Source organism: Mesocricetus auratus, unplaced genomic scaffold (assembly GCF_017639785.1).
Source record: "Mesocricetus auratus isolate SY011 unplaced genomic scaffold, BCM_Maur_2.0 Super-Scaffold_100029, whole genome shotgun sequence".
Classification (NCBI taxonomy): Eukaryota; Metazoa; Chordata; class Mammalia; order Rodentia; family Cricetidae; genus Mesocricetus; species Mesocricetus auratus.
In genome coordinates, this window is record NW_024429210.1 from 20103120 (window position 1) to 20126289 (window position 23170).

A 23170-nucleotide genomic window follows, 5' to 3' on the forward strand; every position below is an offset into this window, starting at 1 on the left:
TTTGTCCTAGATAAATCAACAGTATTTGGAAGACAGTACACTTTGTCCAGGAAAATGAATAGCAAAGAAGTCCTTTGGGGTGGGAACAGGATTATGTCACTGTCTAGAAATCTCCTATGGTAGACTTGGCTCTTCAGCAATAGCAGGCAGTGGAGGGAGAGAGCACACTCAAAGAGTCCAAGTCAGGTTAAATAATGCAGTTAATAAGAGGCATAAAATCTATTTAGATGGGCTTTCATAGGCAGGATTCAGAGAAATGGAGGATATACTCAAAATTACACTGATTGTTGAAGGTGCTTTTCACACAAGAATGAATGCCACTTAACTAAGTGGATGTGGTACGTGGCACAAATCTAGCGATATCAGGATTGAGTGTTCATAATAGCCCTTAAGGAGCACCAAGCCAGGGAAGTTTCCAGAATGTGGGGAGATTCTGATTTGAGCCCATTGTGGAAGCTAATTCAGCAGAAGCTGTGGCTTTGGCTATAACCAAAGAAGTAGGATGGCAACAACTTGACTATGAGCAAGCCAGCAAGCATCATTATTTCATGAGTCCAGCTCTGGGACCCTGATTAACTTCCTATCCTGCAGTCCTTCAGTGGTGGACTGTGACCTGGAAAAGTAAGCCAATCTCTTCCCTCCACAAGTTGTTGTTCATTAGTGTGTTTTTACCACAGTATAGAAACCAAGCAAGAACAAATACAGCAGAAACCACACTTGAAATTTTCTTCATTATGTAGAATTTGACTCATACTGCTAGGTGTCATTCATCTGTGTCACCATCCCTCCCCCCAGTGTTCCAGGCATTCTGGCCTTTACTCTTCACCAGTTCAAGCACTGAATCATGCTTTCCCTCTTTCCACAGTGCTCCTTCCATGCTGGCTTGCTTCCTTGTGCTCTTTGGTCCTCAGCTCGTCATCCTTTCCTGATCAAGCAGCTCTAGGGCATTCTCCCTGTACCATTCATTCGTTTGTTTCTCATCCCTCATGATAGCATTTGATTCTCTGTGAAGGTAAATCTGTTGATAAATGTGTTTTGTGTGCCTTAGTTTACCAGCTCCTCTTTTATGCTGTAAAACCTTTCAATGCCTACAAATTTGTCATGTTCTTGGCCCCATGTCTATGCCTTGGCACATACTTCTGGAGATTTATAGGACAGCTTGGGCAGGGCCTTCCTGAGAAAAACCCTGCAGTAGTCTCCGGTCCCCAAGGAGTCCTCAAGAGAATTCACAGCTTCTTAAGCATCAAAGGTCGTCACTCAGCTACCATAAGATAGGAGATAGTGTCAGATGCTAAATTTGGATCTTTTCTATGCCAAGCCATCCTCTCCTCAGTGTTATAACCAGAAATGTCAAAGAACTCATCATCATTATCATACTATATTTAATAAATTACATGAGATATTCAACACTTGATAGGTAACTTTCCCAATTGAAGGTAGTGGAAATATGCTAAGCATACTTAAGGCAGGCATGCTAAGTGCTAACATTTGGCATATTAGACATACTGAACACATTTTCAATCTAATGATCCTCCTAAGCTGGTGAGGATACAGCCTCAATGTAACTGAAGAACAACCTTTGTTATTTAAGTGTTAGTGAAATGGTGGGCAGAGAAGGCCCATCTCAGGAGACAGTTTTGTGGGTTGCATGCAAACTTTTTTTGCAAGGACATCTGCCATAGTAGAGTGGATGAGCAATTAACAGTGATGTTTTAAATTTACAAAAATTGTTTAGAAGTATAAAAGTTTAGAGAAGGAAATACAACTATTATAATTTATAATACCTATGGTATTCAGCTAAAAAGTACTATAAACAATTACATTTAATAAGGTAGCCAGGTACATAATTACTATGCAGAGATCAACAAACTTCATATATAAAAAACATCAAATTAGAAGATGAAGTGGGGAAGACTCCATGGATCATGGTAGCAGGAAAAGATGAAATCTCTGAAAAAACACTTAAGATATATGCTATATTTATGAATATTTCGAAAGCACTCCGGAAAGGCATGATGACTTGCACAAAGAGAAAGGCCTACTTTTAGGAAGATTTAACATTACCAATCTCTCAGTCTTTCCTAAGATAACCTGGATATTTATTATAACCACCATAAGAAGACTGAATATTTGGGGAAAGGTGGGAGTCAAATTAAAAAACAAACTGCAGTACACATTAAACATAAGACAAGAATTTCAAGCAAAATGCTCCACAAAAATTAAAAATGATGAGGGAACGTGCTATTCCCAACACTTAAGATAAAATAATATAAAACTTAAAAAATAATTAAGACAAGAATTGACACATCAATAAACATGACAGTGAATCTAAAAATAGATCCATGTGTAGAGAATTTGGCATTTGAGAAACTTGGTGTCTCAGATATCAAGAGCAAACTCTCTTGAGAACACTAGGGATGTTTTACAAAGTATGCTGTAATTACGCCTTTGCTATATCCTAATGAAAGCAGAAAGATCTAAATTTAAAGGCTAAAAATAACAACGATGCTATAAGAAAACAAGGGAGGGCAGTCTCCAGCAGCAGGCCAGCAGGTAGAAGACTTGCAGACAGACCTCACCGCAAACCATACCACCCACTGGACTCTATAACCTCCAAGATCCACTCCATCACCCAAACCCACTGACTCCATCATCCTCCCCTTGACCAACCATTCATTGCAACATCAGCAGCCCCTCTAGGCACCAATAGCAGCTGGAAGAACAGGCAGGAGATCAGGTACAACTCATACCACTTGGAAACACAGACTCCAGACACAAGCACAACTCATCACTTGGAAGAACAGACTCTATAGACATAAGCACAACCTACACCAGTAGGATGAACAGACTCTACAGGCACAAGTAAAACTCACACCAGCCAGAAGAACTGGAGGATACCATGGATTTAGGCACCTAAAGCCTCACAAACCTCAACTGAGACAACCCTACTGGATCTGATGATCAGCCAATCACCAGAACCCTTGGCCATTCAGGCCAAAAGACAATGAAGAAAACAGATAATAGTGGAACAAAAAACCTATGAAACAAAGACATCACAAGAATCAATACCTATACCTATAATTTTCCCAAACCCAGTATAAACATACATTCAACAACATGAAGGGCAATATGGCACCACCAGAATACATTGGTCCTAAAACAGCAACACCTGAACATCCCAACACAAATGAAGAGAAGAAAATGACCTTAAATATCTTTATGAAGTTGACAGAGGCAATGAAATCTTCCCTTAAAGAAATCAAGGAGATGACTAACAAAAATTTGGAAGAAATCAATAAATCCCTTAAATAAAGTTAAGAAAAAACAATCAAACAGGTGAAAGAAACAGTTCAAGATTTAAAAATTGAAATAGAGACAATAAAGAAAACACAAACCAAGGGAATTCTGGAAATGGAAGATCTGGGTAAGTGAACAGGAACTACAAATGTAAGCATCACCAACAGAATACAAGAGATGGAAGAGAATATCTCAGGCACTGAAGATACAATAGAGGAAATAGATTCATCAGTCTAATAAAATGTTAAATCCAACAAATTCTTAACACAAAACATCCAGGAAATCTGGAACACCATAAAAGACCAAACCTAAGAATAATAGCAACAGAAGTAGAAGAATCCCTGCTCAAAGACACAGAAAATCTATTCAACAAAATCACAGAAGAACACTTTCCCAATCTAAAGAAGGACACACCTATGAAGGTACAAGAAGCTCACAGAACACTAAATAGACTGGACCAAAAAAAATTCCCCTCACCACATAATAATCAAAACACTAAACATACAGAATACAGAAATAATTAAGAGCTGCAAAGTAAAAAGGACAAGTAATACATAAAGGCAGACTTATCAGAATTATACCTGACTTCTCAATGGATACTCTAAAATCCAGAAGGACCTGGAGAAATGTTTTATGGACACTAAGAGACCATAGACACTAAGAGACCATAGATGCTAACCCAGACTATTATACCCACCAAAACTTTTAATAAATTAATGGGAGATGTCATTCTGCAAATATGTCTCTCTTATTGGTTGGTGAATAAAACACTGCTGGCCAATAGGGAAGCAAGACAGGCAGGAATAGAAGGTAAGGAGGATTCTGGCAAATATAATAGGAAGTTGCAATATGACTCCGGGAGGAAAGGATGCGTGAGTCTGGCATTCTCGGTAAGATAAGACCTTGTAGAAATACATACATTAGTAATTATGTGTTAATACTTAAGACAGAGCTAGCCAGTAAGAAATCCTAGTCACCAGCCAACAGATTATAATTAATATAGTGTCTCATGTGCTATTTGGAGGCTAAAGTGGTGACAGGACCCAGGCGGGAATCCTGTAACAATCAACATAGACAAGTTATTCTACTACAAAACCAGAGTTAAACAATACCTATCCACAAATCCAGCCATACAGAAAGTACTAGAAGAAAAACCCAAGGAAGTTAGCAGCAACCAAAAAACAAAACCAAAACACAGGCAATAAATAACTTCACACCAGCAAACCCCAAAGAAGGAAAACACACACACACACACACACACACACACACACACACACACACACCAAAAAATAGGAATTAACAATCACTGGTCATTAATAATTCTTAATACCAAAGGACTTAATATGTGTATAAAAACACACAGGTTAACAGAATGAATATGAAAACAGGATCCATTATTCTGCTGCATATAAGAAACATACCTCAACTTCAAAGAAAGACAGTGCCTCAGAGTAAAGGGTTGGGAAAAGATTTTCCAATCAAATGGGCCCAAGAAGCAAGCTTATGTAGCTATCTTAGTATCTAAAAAAATAAACTTCAAATCAAAATTAATCAAAAGAGATGGAGAAAGATATTGCATATTCATCAAAGGAAAAATTCATCAAGATGAAGTCTCAATTCTGAACATTTATGCCCCAAATACAAGGGCATCTACATTTGTAAAAGAAACATTGCTAAAGCTTAAATCACACACCAAACCCCACACATTAATAGTGGGAGTCTACAACACCCCACTCATACCAATGAACAGGTGTGCCAAACAGAAACTTAAAGAAACAAAGGAACTAACAGATGTTATGAGTGAAACTGACTTAATAAACACCAATAAACATTCCACTCAAACACAAAAGAACACACCTTCTTCTTAGCACCTCATGGAACCTGCTCTAAAACTGACTACGTAGTCAGTGACAAAACAAACCAAACTGCAACAGATACAAAAAAACCCTGAGGCCTAAAATCAGTAAAATAGAAGCAAAGAGAACAATACAAAAAAAATTAATGAAATAAAAAGTTGGTTCTTTGAGAAAATCAACAAGGTAGACACACCTTTTCCAAATGAACCAAAAGGCAGGGAGAGACATGCAAATTAACAAAATCAGAAATAAAAAAGGGGGATATAACAATAGACACTGAGAAAATCCAGAGGATCATTAGGTCATAGTTCAAAAACCTATACTCCACAAAATTGGAAAATCTAAAAGAAATGGACAATTTCTTGATAGGTACCACATACCAAAATTAAATCAAGACCAGATAAACATTTAAGTAGACCTATAAACCCCAAGGAAATAGAACAGTCATTAAAAGTCTTCCAACCAAAAAAAGCCCATGGCCAGATGGTTTCAGCACAGAATTTCAAAGAAGAGCTAATACAAATACTCCTCAAATTGTCCCACACATTGGCAAATTCTTTTATGAAGCTTCAGTTACCCTGATACCCAAACCATACAAAGATACAACAAAGAATGAGAATTATAGACCAATTTCCCTCATGAACACTGATGCAAAAATACCCAATAAAATATTGGGAAACTGAATCCAAGAACACATTAAAAAAATCCACCATGATCAAGTAGGCTTCATCCCAGAGATGCAGGGATAGTTCAACATACAAAAGTCTGTCAATGTATTTAACCACATAAACAAACTGAAAGAAAAAAAAAACACATGATCATCTTATTAGATGCTGAAAAATCCCTTGAGAAAAATCCAACACCCCTTCAAGATAAAAGTCTTGGAGAGACCAGGGATACAAGGAACCTGCCTAAACATAATAAAGATAATATACAGTGAGCTGACAGCTGAAGGAAAATAAAATAATGAGAAACTTGAATTGATTCCACTAAAATCAGGAAAAAGACAAGGTGGTAACTCTCTTCGTATCTAGTTAATATAGTATTTGAGGTTACAGCTAGAGCAATAAGACAACAAAAGGAGATCAAGGGCATACAAATTGGAAAGGAATTTGTATGTACAGATGATATGACAGTATACATAAGTGAATGCCCAAATTCTACCAGGGTACCACTGATAAATACCTTCAGCAATGTGCCAGGATACAAGATTAACTGAAAAACATCAGTAGCCCTTCTATAAACAAAAGATAAATGGGTTGAGAAAGAAATCAGAGAAACAACACTCTTTACAATAGCCACAAATAATACAAACTATCTTGGGGTAACTCTAATCATACAAGTGAAAGACCTGTTATGACAAGAAATTTTAAGTCTTTGAGAAAGAAACTGAAGAAGATATCAGAAAATGGAAAGATCTCCCATGCTCATGGATAGGTAGGATCAACACAGTAAAAATAGCAATCTACACATTCAGTGCAATCCCCATCAAAATCCCAACACAATTCTTCACAGACCACAAAAAAACAATACTCAACTTGATATGGAAAACAAAAAACCCAGGATAGCTAAAACAATTCTGTACAATAAAGGAACTTCCGGAGGTATCACCATCTCTGACTTCAAGCTCTACTATAGAGCTATAGTAATAAAAACAGCATGGTATTGGCATAAATACAGACATGCAGATCAAAGGAATGAAATTATAGACCACACACTTAGGGACACCTGATTTTTGGCAAAGAAGCCAAAAAAAGAAAGAAAGAAAGAAAGGGAGGGAGGGAGGGAGGGAGGGAGGGAGGGAGGGAGGGAGGGAGGAAGGAAGCTTCTTCTACAAATGGTGTTGGCATAACTGGATGACAGCATGAAGAAGAATGCAGATATACCCATATCTATCACCCTGTACAAAATTCATGTCCAAGTGGATCAAAGACCTCAACATAAATCCAGTTACACTATATGTGACAGAAGAGAAAGTGGTAAGGAGCCTTGAATACACTGGCACAGGAGACCAGTTCCTGAATATAACACCAGTAGCACAGACACTGAGAATGACAATTAATAAATGTGGCCTCTTAAAACTGAAAAGCTTCTGTAAGGCAAAGGACACTGTCAATAAGACGACAAAGTGGCAGCCTACAGAATGGGATCATCAACCCTGCATCTGACAGAGGGTTAATCTCCAAGTTTTATAAAGAATTCAAGAAACTTGACGTAAAAACACCAAATAATTGAATTAAAAAATTGGGTACAGATTTAAACAAGAGAATTCTCAACAGAGGAATCTCAGATGTTAAAAAAATTACTTAAAGAATTGTTCAACATCCCTAGTCATCAGGCAAATGAAAATCAAAATGACTCTGAGATATCTTCTTACTCATCTTAGTCAGTATGGCTAAGACCAAAACCATTTATGACAGCTTATTCTGGAGAGGATGTGGAGTAAGAGGAATGCTCCTCCATTGCTGTGGGAATGCAAACTTGTACAGCCACTTTGGAAATCAGTATGGTGCTTTCTCAGGAAATTGGGCATCAATCTACCTCAAGACCCAGCTAAACCACTTGTGGGCATATACCCAAAGGATGCTCAATTATGCCACAAGACACTGACTCAACTATGTTCATAGCAGAATCATTCATAATAGACAGAACCTGGAAACAACCTAAATGCCTGTCAACTTAAGAATGGATAAGGAAAATGTGGTACATTTACACAATGACGTATTACTCAGCTATAAAAATACAAAAACAACAAACAAACAAACAAACAAACAAAAAACAATGACCTCATGAAGTTTTCAGGCAAATGGATGGAACTAGGAAAAATCATTGAGTGAGGTAAAATAGACTCAGAAAGACAAACATGTTATGTACTCACTCTTAAGTGGATATTAGCTGTAAAGCAAAGGATAATCTGACTACAATCCTCAGCCCTAGAGAGGGTAGGTAACAAGGAGGGCCTAAAGAGGATTTCCCTGGAAAGGGGAAATAGAAGAGATCTTTTGGATAAACTGGGAGTAGGAATGGGGGATATAGGAGGATGGGAACTTGAGGGAATGGATTGGGTGGGTTGGGTGCAGGAGGCTGGTTGGGGGCAGGACAGAGAGGGAGAGTAATGAAAGAGATGTCTTGACAAAGGGGCCCATTTTAGGTTTAGGGAGAAACCTGATACCAGGGAAACTCCCAGGAATCCACAAAGATGACTCCAGCTAAGACTTCTAGCAATAGTGCAGAGAGTGTCTGAGCTGACCATTTACTGTAATCAGATTACTGACTACCTTAATTGTCATCAGGGAGCAGATGCAGAAATCCATAGCTAAGCACTAGACCAACCTCTGGAAGTCCTACAGAAGAAAGGGAGGAGGGATTTATGAGCCATGGGGGTCAAGGTCATGATGGGGGAACTCAAAGAGATAGCTGATCTAAGCTCCTGGGAGCTCCTGGACTCTGAACCAATAGTTACGGAGCCTATATGGGACTGACCTAGGTCCTTGGCATGTGTGTGACAGTTTTATGGCTTGGTCTGGCTTAAGGCTCTTAGCAGTGAGATCAGAACCTGTCCCTGGTGCTTAGGATTACCTTGCCCAGCCTTGATGCAGGGAGAGGAACCTGGTCCTGCCTCAACTTGATGTGTCATGATTTGTCCAAGCCCATTGGAGGCCTGCCTCTTTTTGAATGGAGACAGGAGGAGTGGATTGAAAAGGGATAGATGGGAGGAGGTGGGGAGAGGAGGATGGGAGGAAAAGAGGAGGAGGGAGGGGAAACTGTGGCAAGCATGTAAAATAAATGAAAAAACATTAATAAAATAAAACTAAAGGAGACTATCTTTTTATTAAGTGGGGAAATTGAATTTTAAGGAGAAAGTTGATGCATAACTGTGCGAAAGAACCATGTGAGGAAAAATGTTGTTATCCCACAGCACAGCAAGGGGCTAATCTTGCTTATACAGAGAACACTTTAAGCCACTATAATCATAAACTCATATGCAACTAAGCAAATTCTTAGAATAGTGAAAAAAGATGGACAATAAAGGGTTGCAAATTAGTAATGTTATTGACCAAAGAAGGAATCTTCCTTTAGATTGCTCAATGTGTATTTGTGTTTTTCTTTTCACTCTTTGCTCTTTTTTTTTTTTTTTTTTTTTTGGTTTTATGAGACAGGGTTTCTCTGTATTATTTTGGAGGCTATCGGTCCAGCCTGGCCTGGAACTCACAGAGATCCGCCTGCCTCGCCTCCCGAGTGCTGGGATTAAAGGCATGCACCACCACCGCCAGGCCACTCTTTGCTCTTTTTTGGGGGATCTGCAACTCAGCTTCCAAATAAATACACAGAGTTTTATTGTTACTTATGAATGCCCAGCCTTAGCTTGGCTTGTTTCTTGCCAGCTGTTCTTAAATTATCTCATCTATCTTTGGCCTTGGCTTTTATCTTTCTCTATTCTGGTATACCTTTTCTTTCCTTCACACTCTGTCTGGCTGTGGAGCTGGGTGGCTGGGTGGCTGGGTCCTGAAGGACTCTTCCTTCCTCTCTCATTCCCAGATCTCCTTCTCCCACATTTCTGCTCACATTTATACTCTCTTCTGCCTTGCTATTGGTCATTTAGCTCTTTATTAGAAAGAACAACAGGTGTTTTAGACAGGCACAGTAACACAGCTTCACAGAGTTAAACAAATGCAACATAAACAAAACCAACACACCTTAAATTAATATTCCCCAACATATTTGACCCAAACCATCAAAATTATATGTGCATTCTGACAAATATAATCAAATTCAATTTTAATTGAAGAAACCAAGAACTATAATGACAGCAAGGCACATGAGTAGGCCAGCTTCCTATATGTAAATACCATCTGTGATGGACACGGTCTCTGAGGACTCCTAAACCCTGGAAGGGCAATCTACTTACAAAGCCTACTTATTTCACTTTTCCCAGTTTTGGGGGTATGAATATGTAGGTAGTGTGTGCATATTTTATGTGCACATGTATATGTATAGCAGAGCACACTTGTGTGGAGGCCAAAGGAGGATGTCAGGTGTCCTTCTCTAACACTCTTGAAAGAGGGTGTGTCAGTGAGCTTGGATTTAGGCTGGCAGCCAGCAAGACCCAACAATCTTCCTGTCTCTATGCCACCCCCCAACAGGACTATGGTTATAGGTATACGAAACTATGCCCAACTTTTTACACAGATTCTGGGAGATTTGAACTCAGGTCCTCATGCTGGTGTAGCAAGTGCTCTTTTTCACCAAGTCATCTCCCTCAACATGTTTTCATCCTTTTTGATGCTGTGTAGAAAATTAAATTGTGGGCTATGGTTACTCTGCTGTGAAAATGATATCTATAATGATGTGCATGGGCTTGAACAGATAAACTGAAATATTATGAACACAACAGCCTGCCTTTATTTTTTGTATTCATGCAATAGTTATGCACATTTATTGTGCATAGGATAAGTACACACCTCATTTCTTTTCCTGTCCTATGTGAAATTATTTCATACACTTCATTGCAACATATTCGATGAAAAGATTTGGTACTGGTTTATTCTTTAAACTAAACTTTATTTGATTGTTCAAAAGAAGAATGTGGGGGTCTAGAAAGATGGTCCAATGATTAAAGTAATCACTGCTCTTGCAGAGGACCTGAGTTTGGTGGTTCGCAATCAACTGTAACTTCAGCTTCAGGATCTGGCACCTCTGATCTTCACAGGCACCTGCACTTACATGATTATGCCTGTACATGTACATATAATTTTTAAAAAGTAAATCTCTTTTAAAAAGACTGATCAGTATTTATCCCTGGCATACAAATAGACTTTGGGTGCCCATCCCACAATGAGGGATGCTCTTTCAGCCTGGACTCTTGGGGGAGGGCCTAGTTCTAATTTAAATTAAAAGAAAAAAAAAGAAGAAAAAAGACTATAACTACTCTGCTCCTGAAATACAAAGAGGTAAAAGAGGAAAAAATTCACAGAACTATTTCTTATACTCCTGTTCATTGTTTGATGTTAGAGGAACAGCATGATAGCTAAGGTCTTAAGGCAATCTAAGACAAGTCTGAGAGGGTCCAGGGTGTTGTGAATCTTCCTCCATGGGTCACTTCCAAGTGCACTTCCTGAGCACCCAAGTACAAACTTTAATATATTTTATCAGTAGAGGATTTATTTTTAAGGTCAATGTTTCACTTAAATAAGGCAATAATTTTAGAACAATCCAAGAACACATCACATTAGAAGATTGTCAGTTCCATGGAAATTTGGTTCAGCTGGCATCTATTAGTTTGTCAAGATATGCCTAGATTGGAGATTAATTCATTTATAATGAATTGGCTTGGTTAAAATGACTTTCCCTTACTTGTCAATCACAAGCATTTGGAGGGTGACGAGTGTCGGAGGACAATTTGCTGGAATAGGTTCTGTCTCATTCTTACCATGTGGGTCCTGGGGCTTGAATTCAGGTTGTGAGGTTTGACAGAAAGTGCCATTCTGGTATTCCTTATTCAAAAGCTGAAAGAAACATATTCTCTGGGTAATGTCAATGACACTTTTTCTCTCCAGTTAGCCAAAAGAAGAATGGAAAAAAAAAAAAAGAAGACGACAAACCCCTCCCACAAATAAGGACTTCTGAATTAAAGTGAGGAAAAAAAGAAAATGGACAAAATTCTTTACCCAAACAACAGATTTATCCAATGAGCCTAAGCACCTGTATAAACTCCTAAAAGAACACGAGGTACCGGGCAGCTCGCATATCAAAGATGAAAGTGACTTATTTTTCAGTTTAAGCCACTGAAGCTGGAGTGGGGGGTAGGGAAGCCAATGTTGACTGTTAGGTAACAGGAAACGAGTCTTTCTAAAGTCAGTGTCACTGAATTCCTCTCCACACCACCACCCAGTTGCTTCCCTAACTGTATCCTCGTGCAGCCAGAAATTTTAACTCCTTGCACATATGATGAAGCAAGGCATGTGTCTGCTCTGAAGACCAGTAAAAATGGAAGAATACAATGTTAGGAAATGAGAATGTACAGCATGGTTGGACAAGGACAGCAGTTCTAGTGAGGGAGATCTCAGAGTGGGAACTGAGTCCTTCAGGGTACAAGAGTCTGACATACTGCTTTTGGGAAGCAACCAATTTTCTCTTCTTTTTGAGTCTCTTCTTGCTGAGATGAGACTCTACTTGCTAACTGCCCTTGTGGATGGGTTTCTGTGTAAGGTCCACTCTAAACTGATAAGCTATCATTCTCTTCTCAGTTGGGTGATTGTGACCTAAATTTCATTTCTTAAATGCAGCATTGAGATCACAGTGACAATCCTCCGGAGCCATGCTCCCTTCGAGCATGCTCACCCCACTTCCCTTTATCACAGTAACACCTAGCTTCTACTGACCACACAGAGAGCATCACACTTGAACTTCATTATGAAGAGAAATTCCCACCTCATGACAAAACTCGAGACCCTTGAATCACTTGAGTCACACTTTCTTCTGAGGGTCACTCTAATTTGTAAATGATACACATACATACAATTTTTGTTCTAAATATGTTAGATTTAGGAATTTTTTAAAGTATTTCTCAGGAGAAATTAAAAAATAAATTCACAGAAAACATGGCATTTAGAAATACATATACATCAATTCTTCTTTGTTATGAAAATGGCACATTTTTTGCTTCTTAATTGACCATGAGCATTCATTTGCCATGCTACATGCTCATGCCACTATAGGTGGTTAAGTAAAGATTATATTAAATAGTAGTTTGGTTGTGGTGATGCCCTGCCCTTTTTAACCTTGGTGGCTTAGACAACCCCCTCTTAGTCATTATGAACTCAGCATCATTGAATACACTCCACTAACTCACATCAGATGCCTAAAATCCAATTTTAGAGGTGGAGAATGGGAGGTTTACTGTTTTGGTAGATTGTTTTCTCCTTAACCTTTCTAGGAAGTGTTTATCATTAGATTCATTCTAGACTAGAAAATAAATGGGTGGTGGTGGGTGAGGCTTTTAGTTGATGACTTCATCAGTTCCATTTCTGTTTTTAAACAGCACTTTTGTTTGAAGCTGGATCAAAGAATAAGACAGAGACCATTCTTGTTCTCTTTATAAGCAGTAAAATGTCACAGTATGGCATCTTTTCTTTCAAGCAGGATCCCTTTGAGACATTCCTGGAAAAGCAGCATAATCCAAAAGATCAGAAAGGCAGCTGACCTCTGAAAATTCTACAAAAGACCATGCCAGTGAGATGAGAAATGTTCTTAGCAGATGTTTGTCAGGAAGTTTTGCTAGCAGGTTCCTTCTGAGGAGGAGTGGTGGAGTGTCATGTGTAGATCTAGGCACTATAGGTGAATCTGTAATTTAGGGAAAGAAATTTACAAAGATGTTTTTGGAGATCAGAGAGGGTTTTCTTCTTGCCCATAAAAAACGACAAAGTCATATGAGTCCCTAAATATATACACATAAATAGACAGCCCCATAAGCCACAAAGGAAATAGGCCAGACAGTAAGTACCAAGGTACTGCTAGTTTTAGCTTTTGTAGTTTTAAGTACTCATAATGTTGTAATAATAAATTTTAAATACATTTTATGTACAATCAGAATAAGAGAAGCCAAAGGAAAATGAAAGGATATCTTCAAAGATATCTATCTATACTTATATAGACACATTAACACATATGCACACACACACACACATGCCCCAAATTCCCCAACTATGAAATTACTCCTTAGAAGAATAATAGGGGAATATTTTTCATGCTATGTAGAGAAGTTTTAGCAACATTCTATAGTAAGGAGAATATTCCACTTCCAAGTGGAAGAAGCTAAGACACAAGAAAGAATAATGAACAATGAAAAAGTATATGTGGATATATTTAACTGAGTTTAAGTGAATATTACAATTTTTGGAGATTTTAAGGATATACTAGATGAAAATATATCAATAACATATAAGGCTTAGCTATAGCAGACAAAGATAACAATAAGGAAAAATGATTAGAAACATTTATATTTAAAAATTATAAACACTGAATTCTGGCCAGCAAGAAAACTTAGCAGCCAAGGGCATTTGCCATGAATGCCTGTTGAAAGTTCAATCTCTATATGCCACCATGGAAGGAGAGAACAGACTCCCCACTGTTGTCCTCTGACCACATGTGTGCTTCAGCACACCCCCACATACTAATAAGTAAAAATTAAATTAAAAAAGTTGAGCTCTATAATAAGCAATAATAATTCTACATTTTAATGTACCTAATAACATGATTTAAGTTACACATTAAATGATATTGATGAAATAAACAGAAGTGAAAAATCACAGTGAGAAACTGGAACATAACATTTTTTAGGCACATCAGACAAAATGGTTTATAGGATGAATAAGATTTGGACACGGGACCCAATAGTCATATGTATCATACTGTACTTTAAAGTTGCAGAATGCACATTGATTTTGAATAGGCATAGATAATTTTTTAAAATCAACCTTATATGAAAGGGGTTATTGCATACATCTGAACAAGTAAGTGCATATTTTATAGAGATAAGTAGGGAGGCAGGGTTCATGTGTGTATGCAACTACATCAAGGAGGCAGGGTTAGTGCATCTTTGAAAGACCACTCTCAGTAAGGGAGCAGTCTTCAGTCTGCAAACATCTGGTGGAGAAAGCTATGGTGGACATTTTCTATACACACTATTGGTATCCACACATGGAGCAGACAAAGTCTTTGTCGTGTCCCTGAGCATGGGGTGTGGTGGGGGAAAGTTTAGCTATTTCCCTCTGGGTTTCCGGTGGACAAGGGGTGGGGAAGGGCTTTGTCATTTCCTTCTTGGTATGAGGCTAGTGTCCTTTACAGGGTAATGTCCTTATCAACAACATATTCAACCAGAATCTCAGGGTTTCCTCTGTTCCCTGCAGGATCCCCTGGAACTGGCATTACAGATGGTTATGAGCTGCCATGAGGGTGCTTGGAGCAAAACGCATGTCATCTACAGGATCAGTAAGTGCTCTTACTGCTCAGGCATCTCTCCAGACCTCAAACCCATACTAAAATTCAACAGTAAGTGTTGATACGATAAAGCAAGTGGGGGACCTTGGTGGATTCCACAGCAGGCCAGTTTGACCAAGGTGGGGGACAAACATGCCAGGCAGACAGAGCTTAGTGACAAGTTTTATTAGAGAGGGGAGGGAGGGGGAAGGAAAGAGAATGGAGGTAAAGAGACACAGAGACAGAGAGAGGACAGAAGAGAAGAGGGAGACAGGAAAAGTCCTGTCTGCCCGAGGTGAACAGCAGGAAAGAGAGAGCAGAAAGAGAGCTGGGAAGAGAGAGGGAAAGAGAGCATAAGTGTGTAGGAGGAAAACAGAACCCACCATTAGCCATGTGGACTTATTAGAGGCGTATACAGATGAGCCGAGTAGTTTTCTGCCACCGAACTGGAAGCCAGAAAGCCGGAAAAAGAGAGCTAGACTTCTGTTGTTCAGTCTCTTATACCTTCCTCCTTAACGCCCCTAGCCATGCCAAAAGTGGGCCTGGCTAGTGACGTAGTTCACCGCCTATGTCCGTATACATCTTTAGTCATGCCTAAAGTGGGTGTGGTTAGCGGTGTGGTAAACCGCCCTTTTATTACCTCATCTGTATGCGCCTCTAATAAGTCACATGGCTAATGGCGGAGTTCTGTTTTCCTCCTACATAAGTGGGCAGGGGTCTTTCTTTTAAAAGAGTCCTTTGCACCTGTGTGCAGACTATGCAACCATGGAATCCTGGGCTGACAAGGGTACAGTCTGAGTGCATTCTGCCAGGTGACAGGGGTAGGCCAGCATAGTGCCTGCGTCCTTACACCAAGAGATATTTAGAAAACCTGTAGTAAACCAATCACTACAGTTACTATCAGCATATGGGTCAAATAAAAGGTCCCAGAGGCAGCTCTACACTGTCACCTTCAGCAGCTTAAGGGAATCCCCTTAATATGTTAGAGACCTTGATTCAAACCTAGGAGTCATGGTTTCAATGCAGAAAATAACTTGAAGACTTGCCACATTATGAAGAAAAGTTAAGAGTTTGCCAAAAATATTTTAGCATAGATCTTAGGTAGGAGGGTTAAGAGAAGCAAAGGATATGGGCCTCTCAAAGAGGAGCCCCAATTGTCTGACTGCCTTTAAATAGCCATACTGATTTTGCTGGGTTGTAAAATAACTGTCTTCAAAGGGCTGCCCAAATGAGGTCCTGGGTCATCCAAGAGGCACCTGCTACAATTAATAAGGTAAAGCTGTGGGGCTTAAGATCAGGAAGGGCAGGCTATCTGTAGCAGAAACAAAGTAATAGCCTTGCTTGAGAGTCTCAAAAGGTAGGGGGTTGGAAGGAAGAACGAGATGTACCAAGGACATACACAATTAGGCATTACACCCATTTCATTTCTATTTGACACAAAATATCTACAGTCAGTATTATGCAACATGTAGTTTAAAAATAAGGGAATAACAACTTAAACTGGACCATAATATACATGTGAAACAAGCCTATCAAAGTATGTACTTATGAAAATTAATCTTTCTGCTCTATAGCCCTTAGATATCTAATGTCACTGCTACGTGATGCCGTGTCCTGCAGAAGCAGATGCTATCATGGTGGAAAAACAATCTTAGTAAAATTACTCTTTTGTCTGGAACTCTAACCTAGTTGGGCCATTCTCTAATGGCTTACCTGGCCTGGTGCCCTTGCTTCTCCAGAGTGGACTCTATTAAATTAAACCAGATTTACAGCTGCTCATCTGGCTGGAGCCAGCCAAAGCAGGAGAGATAATGTAGACCCCTTATCAAGAGCACCATGCCCCTGCCCTGAACTATTGTTCCTTGGATTTTATTCCAGTCTACAGAGACAGATGTCCTTGCCTTGTACCTCAGTTTTCACTTGCTGAGTTTTTGATAAAGTCTCAGATGTTAGGATTGACACTCCATGGGAAACATAACAGTGCACAGTACTCAGTGCCTGTTGGAAGGGAACTATCTACTTCTTACTTTCAATTTCAGAATGATATGGATGTTTGGGCCACTTTCTAACAACTTAGGACTTAAGACTCAAGACTTGATGCCACTAGCTCCTCTAACTGAATTATGAAACTACTTTTAAATTCCTAAATGCAGCATAGCATCCTGGTTAAGATTAGCTTCTAAATACAGGTCCTGTGTCTGAAAGCTAGTACATGTATGACCTTGCACACATTTTCATACAGTTTGATTTTTTAATCTTCAAAATCAGGGCAATGGCAGACCTCACGTTATCCACAAATAATCTACAATGCCATGTTAAACAGACAATATTCAATAAATGTCAGCTGCTGCCATTAACATGGTTCTTGTTTGTCCTGACTCATAGGCTACATTACCGTAAGCTTAGTGATGAAGACCTCCTGATCCCCTATGTCTGTTCTTTACAGATCTGCTTCAAAAATGAAAATCTATTCTTTGTAACGAAGTTATGGAAAATGGGATCATTTTCTAAAGAGAGAAGGTGATTTTTTTTTGCTTCAGCTATTTTCTTTTTCTTTCAAAAAGAAGTATGCTATCGTCAACTATCTGAACCTATTCATGCTGTTCTGCATTTAAGAGATGAGACTTCACAGGCAGCCTTCATCTTGGCTTATCTTGAGGGACAGCTATGGTTTCATGTTCAGACAGTATTATTTGAAAGTTATACAAAATCAAAGAAAATTATATATGATATATATATAAAACATGTATTATGTATTATATATTATACATACGGGATTATTACAGCTTTGAGTACTGGCCTGGTCCATTCATATATGGTCATTTTGAGTCTCAATCCTGGAATTTTTAAGCTGTGACTAAGAGATTGAACCTAAAAAAGATACCTAAGCACGTTATAGTATACTTAACAAATATGAGTGGATACATTTTAAAAATATGAATATGTATGAAGATAAAATGTTGTGTGATATTTTGATTGTGTTCTGACAAAGCTTGCTTGGAGTTACAGGGCAGAGCTAGCCACTAGCTAACCATAGTGGTTTGGAAGACTGTAGAGAGGAGACAGGAAGTAGTAAGGCGGGCAGAGAGAGCACCTCACCCCCTTTGGATGGAGGAGCTGAAGAAGTAGAAAGCAACTGGCGGCTGCTCCCTATTCTCTGATCTTACAGGTTCTTACCCCAATATTTGGCTACTGTTTTTTTATTCATAAAGATGAGTTTAACGTTTCAATAAAATGCTAACATGGTTCTATTCTATGTAATGTCTCTACTATTATTCACACAGAGAACAAACAAGGTTTGATAAAGCCTTAGATAAACCACTTTCCTCGGATATTTTAAGGTTTTATCACAGAAATATATATATATATACATATATATATATATATGTATATATATATATAACTCCACTGGAAGCAAGGAGGCCAGAATTAATGTGTATGCTTTGAAAGTGGAATAAAAGGGATTAGAGATAAAATGACTTACCTGCAAATTCACAGGAAAGAACTGAACAAGAGTTCAGGTTCTCAACTCCTTCTGCTTAGCTAACTGCCTTTGTGAAGACAACAGTGTACAGCTTGTTCTTTGAAAACAGATACTCACAGGGCAGTGGTGGTGCACACCTTTAATACCAAAACTTGGGAGGCAGAGACAAGTGATTTCTGTGAGTTCAAATACAGCTTGGTCTACATAGCAAGTTCCAGGGCAGCCAAGCTGTTACACAGAGAAGCTTGTCTCAAGAAAAATAGAAGAAAGAAAACAGAAAAAAAAGATTCTCTAAATGTATAGGATTTAAAGTTACATATACCCCAACACTAATTGCCCAACTTAAACCCTGAAACAAGCACAAAAGTTTCAAATTAATTCAACACTAGATATTCACAGAGTTCTCTAGAAAATATGCACATTAAGTAAAAATAAAAAATAAATACAACAAATATCAAGCTGTCAAACAATTCTATAAACTCAAGAAGTTTTTCAGTATGATATCCAGTGTTGAAAAAATTTTAAACCAGTACACACACACACACACACACACACACACACACACACACACACCCTCTAACCATCAAAATTGATGTACTGAGTTCAGCTGGGTACCAGGAATGATTCATGATTCTCAATACTATTTCTCAAGCTCTGATTTAGAAGTAATTGTGACCTTTGCTGCTCTCAAGAGAACTGATAAGTGTTGACTCACAGTATGGAAGTGTGGGTGTAAGGACTTGAAGAGGAAGTAGCCACTGCCCAATCTAAACCTGGGGCAGGACACTGAATTGTAAAGGACTCTGTGTTCCATTCCAAGGCTGACCTCTGTCCCCTCTCCCAGTATTTACTTCTCTCTTTGATTTCTCTTAGGCATTGGTTACTAAAACTAATCTTGTGACTCACAGCCCATGAATTACTGTGTTGTTACTGTGCAGGAGTGATCACAGAAAGTACATTCACAGCTGCTTAAAATTAACACTTGTTTCTTATCAAAAATGCCTCGACTCTTTCCCTGACATCAACACATTATTGAAAGTTCAGAAATGTGAACACTTTGTCCTTCCCAAGACTGCCCTTTCAAGCTGGTGGCCAGAAATAACAATGGACTGTCTATTAAAAAAGTCATGTCCTCCGAAACACATAAAAACTCCCAGTGCTCAACCTCTTCAAAGATGGGTCCAGACTTATCTTGAAGTTTAGAATCCTGACTGTGGGGTTCAGGATTCACAGCGGCTCATATATGACATGAATTTATAGTAACACAATGTAGACTTCACTGTGCCATGCTGGAATTTCTGTAGCAAAGAAAAACAATGAACATCAGCATGTTTATGTAAGTTTTCATTTTCTCACAAACTTGCCCATGTGCTCTCAAAATCCTTGATGACTGTAGGCGCCAAAGTAGCAACTTTAACCTGATACAACTTAAAGTCAATATTGGATTGGCCTAGGTTAGTGCCTCTCATTACTTGGCATTTTTTGGAATGTTTCTTTCTGATATCCACACACCCCATTTGCACAAGAAAGTGAAAGCTTATCTTATAACTTGTCCAGGAAAGAAATAAGTCAGAAAGCAACCCTTAAGGCATTCTAGAGTAAAAAACGATTACCACTAGCTGGGAGAAGGTCTTGTTTGTAAGTTCTCTCTTTAATACGAATACAATATTATCTATATATTTCCTGTAAAACCTATCAGATACCATGCATGCACTAAACCCTGGGTTTGAACCTCCTACTGCATAAACTGGATGTGGTGGCATGTGTGTAACCCAGCACTCCAGAGTAGGAGATGGAAGGATCACAAGTTCAAGGTTATCCACAGCAAGTTAGAGGCCATCCTGGGCTACATGAGACTGACTCAACAAACAAAACACCCTATCAAAGAAAAGTATCATTAGCAATTAGAGAAATTTAATATGAAATATAAAGTTCAAAATCATAGACAAAGAGTTAAGAGTGCAAAACTAGAACAGAAACAAACAAGTAGAATTTAGGTGTAGAGAGGGAGAAGTGATGAGCAAAGGGGTCAAGACCATGCTGGGGAACCCATAGAAACAGCTGACCTGACCAGTTGGGAACTCACAGACCCCTTGAATGTGGGTGTCAGTTGGGGGGGGGCCTGGGCAGTCTATGGGACCTCTGGCAGTGGAACCAGTGTTTATCCATAGTACACGAAGGGGCTTTGGGAGCCCATTACTTATGGAGGGATACTCTCTCAGCCTTGATACATGAGGCAGGGCCTAGGTCCTGCCCCAAATGATGTGACAGACTTTGATGATCTCCCAAAGGAGGTGTCATCCTCCCTGGAGAGTGGATAGGGGGAGGAATGGGGGATGGTGAGGGAAATGGGAGGATGGGAGGGAGAGGGAACCGGGACTTGTATGTAAAATAAGATTGTTTTTTAATTTAAATAAAAATGAATTTTAAAAATGAAAAAACTTGATGTGACAATAGTGTACATGAACCATGAAAAGATTATATTAGAAAAGCAAACATGGCAAATTCTAAGGAAGATGCTGATCCTGTTACTCATTTAAAAGTTTTAAAAGTTTGCAAGGTTTAAAAAATATTTGTCTTGTGTATGTGTGTGCCTGAACATGTACATGCAGCCCCTTTGTGCGCACTGACAGTGTAGGCCAGAATAGGCCATTTGCTTCACTGGATTCCCTGGAAATGAAGTTACAGACAGTTGTGAACCAGCATGGTAGAGCACTGATCAACAAACCCAGGTCCTCTGGAAGAGGACAGTAAGTTCAACAAACATTTTAAAACAGGTTTTGTTTCTGTTTTTGTTTTTGATATTTTTATCTGTGTGCCTTAAATAGTTAAAAAGAGTAGATTATTTTTGAATAATCCCATTTAATGATAAAACACACACAAGAGCAGCTCCTTGGTGAGGGCTAAAGTTATGTTTTAAGTTTTAATTACTGTGTTTAAGAGATCTATAATACAAAAAAACGCCTCTAACCTGTAAGCCCCAGTTTCCCAAGGACAGATAACCTCCTGGAATGCTGGGGCTGTTGTTCATGTGAGGTAACCATGTAAACAAGGTTGATTGCACCAACTGCACAGGATGTACTTGATCACATGGAGGTGGGAGGAATGTAGGCAGGAATTACACAGGATTCTATTTTCTCCCAAACTTGCCCATGTGCTCTCTAAATCTTTAGCTGACAGTAGGCACATCAGCTTGTCCTCAATTGGACAAAATGGGAAGTATGTAGCCTTGTGGGTTTTGCCTTAAAGAAATAAACTAACATAATTTGAAGTCATTCTTTTTTATGGACTTAGTTAGTGTACATTGTCCTGGCCAGTATTTAATAAAGATTGCTACAAATTTAGCTAAAAAATTGTGACATTGGTCTTATTCTCACTTGGTGGGAGTAACACTTCCTCTGCCTCCAACCACACTTGGTCTAGCCTGCACAGAGCTAGATTCCTTATGGAGGAAACAGGAGAAAAAAGAGGTTACTTTTCAGTAATTTTTCCATAAGGCAAAACAACAACAAGGCCCACAGACCTGCCCTGAAAGACTGACCTACCCAGCTGTCCTCACATTGCTCTCAGGGTGCCCAGCATGCTCAGCCTTGTTCTAACCCTGGAATAAAGGGAACTGACTGTAAAACAAACAAACAAACAAACAAAAATCAAAGCAAAGTCCCATGACTGAATCCAGCCTCAGTGCCATGGGGTGAATAGTAACTCCCAACAGTGAGCATTAGCATTTTAAATAGCTTGGAGTAATCACAGTAAATGTCTGTGTAATCTGTATTCTTACTTGAAGCTAAATTCTTAATGGTGAAACTGATAGAAAGGTCCTATGGTAATTAAAGAGAAGAACTTGGAAAGATGCAACTCTGAAAGGAAATTCTCTGATATTCTAATTGGTAAAGAAATCTAAGTCAGGCTTCACTTGTTCATTTATAAAGTAATTTTAAGTGTTTTCAAATTGTGTCATTGCTAAAATCATCAAAAGCAATTGATGCCATTGTTAGAGTAGTACATGACAAATCTTAGTATTTTATATGATTTGTAGTTGAATCCGTCATTTTAAAAAATTCATAAGTACACTGGGGGAAAGTTCTAACATATCTCACTTATTTTAAAGGAACTAAAAAATGTATAAGGCTTGATTTTAAAAAGAAAATGAAGTTGGGTATGGTGGCATATACCTGCAATCCCAGCACTTAGGAGGCTGAGGCAAGAGAACCACAATTTCATAGTCTAGACCATGCCTCAAAATGAAGAAGAAAAAGGAGGAGAGAGAAGAAGCAGCAGCAGAAGAAGAAGAAGGAGAAGGAGAAGAAACCAAATATCAAACAAATAAGTATGTAGGAAACCATTAAACACATGGGTTTTGAAATTTAAACATCTTCAATAAACAAAACTTTAGACACACAAAATAATTGCCAACAAAGCATACTTAGTCAAAACTGCACCAATGTGTTTTCAATCATTTTGTAAGTTATTTAGTGCAAACTTGGAGAAATGATTTTAATTAAGAAAGATTATACTTGATTATTAATATGAGAAAACAGACTGCCAATATTTA

At 38.7% G+C, this 23170-nt stretch overlaps 1 protein-coding gene across 2 annotated transcripts in view; it reads right to left on the reverse strand.

The window, feature by feature from the left end:
• Acyp2 (acylphosphatase 2) overlaps positions 1–23170 on the reverse strand; it is a 143894-nt gene that overhangs the window by 40581 nt on the left and 80143 nt on the right. The window contains exons 2-3 of one of the 2 annotated variants that reach the window (XM_040733259.1): positions 13357–13496; positions 11584–11659 (exon numbers count right to left, since the gene is read on the reverse strand). The exons of the other annotated variant lie outside the window; for it this stretch is intronic. Of the exons in view, the coding sequence (XP_040589193.1) occupies positions 11584–11659; positions 13357–13496 (216 nt within the window). The remainder of the gene's footprint in view (positions 1–11583; positions 11660–13356; positions 13497–23170) is intronic. 2 annotated transcript variants of the gene reach the window in all.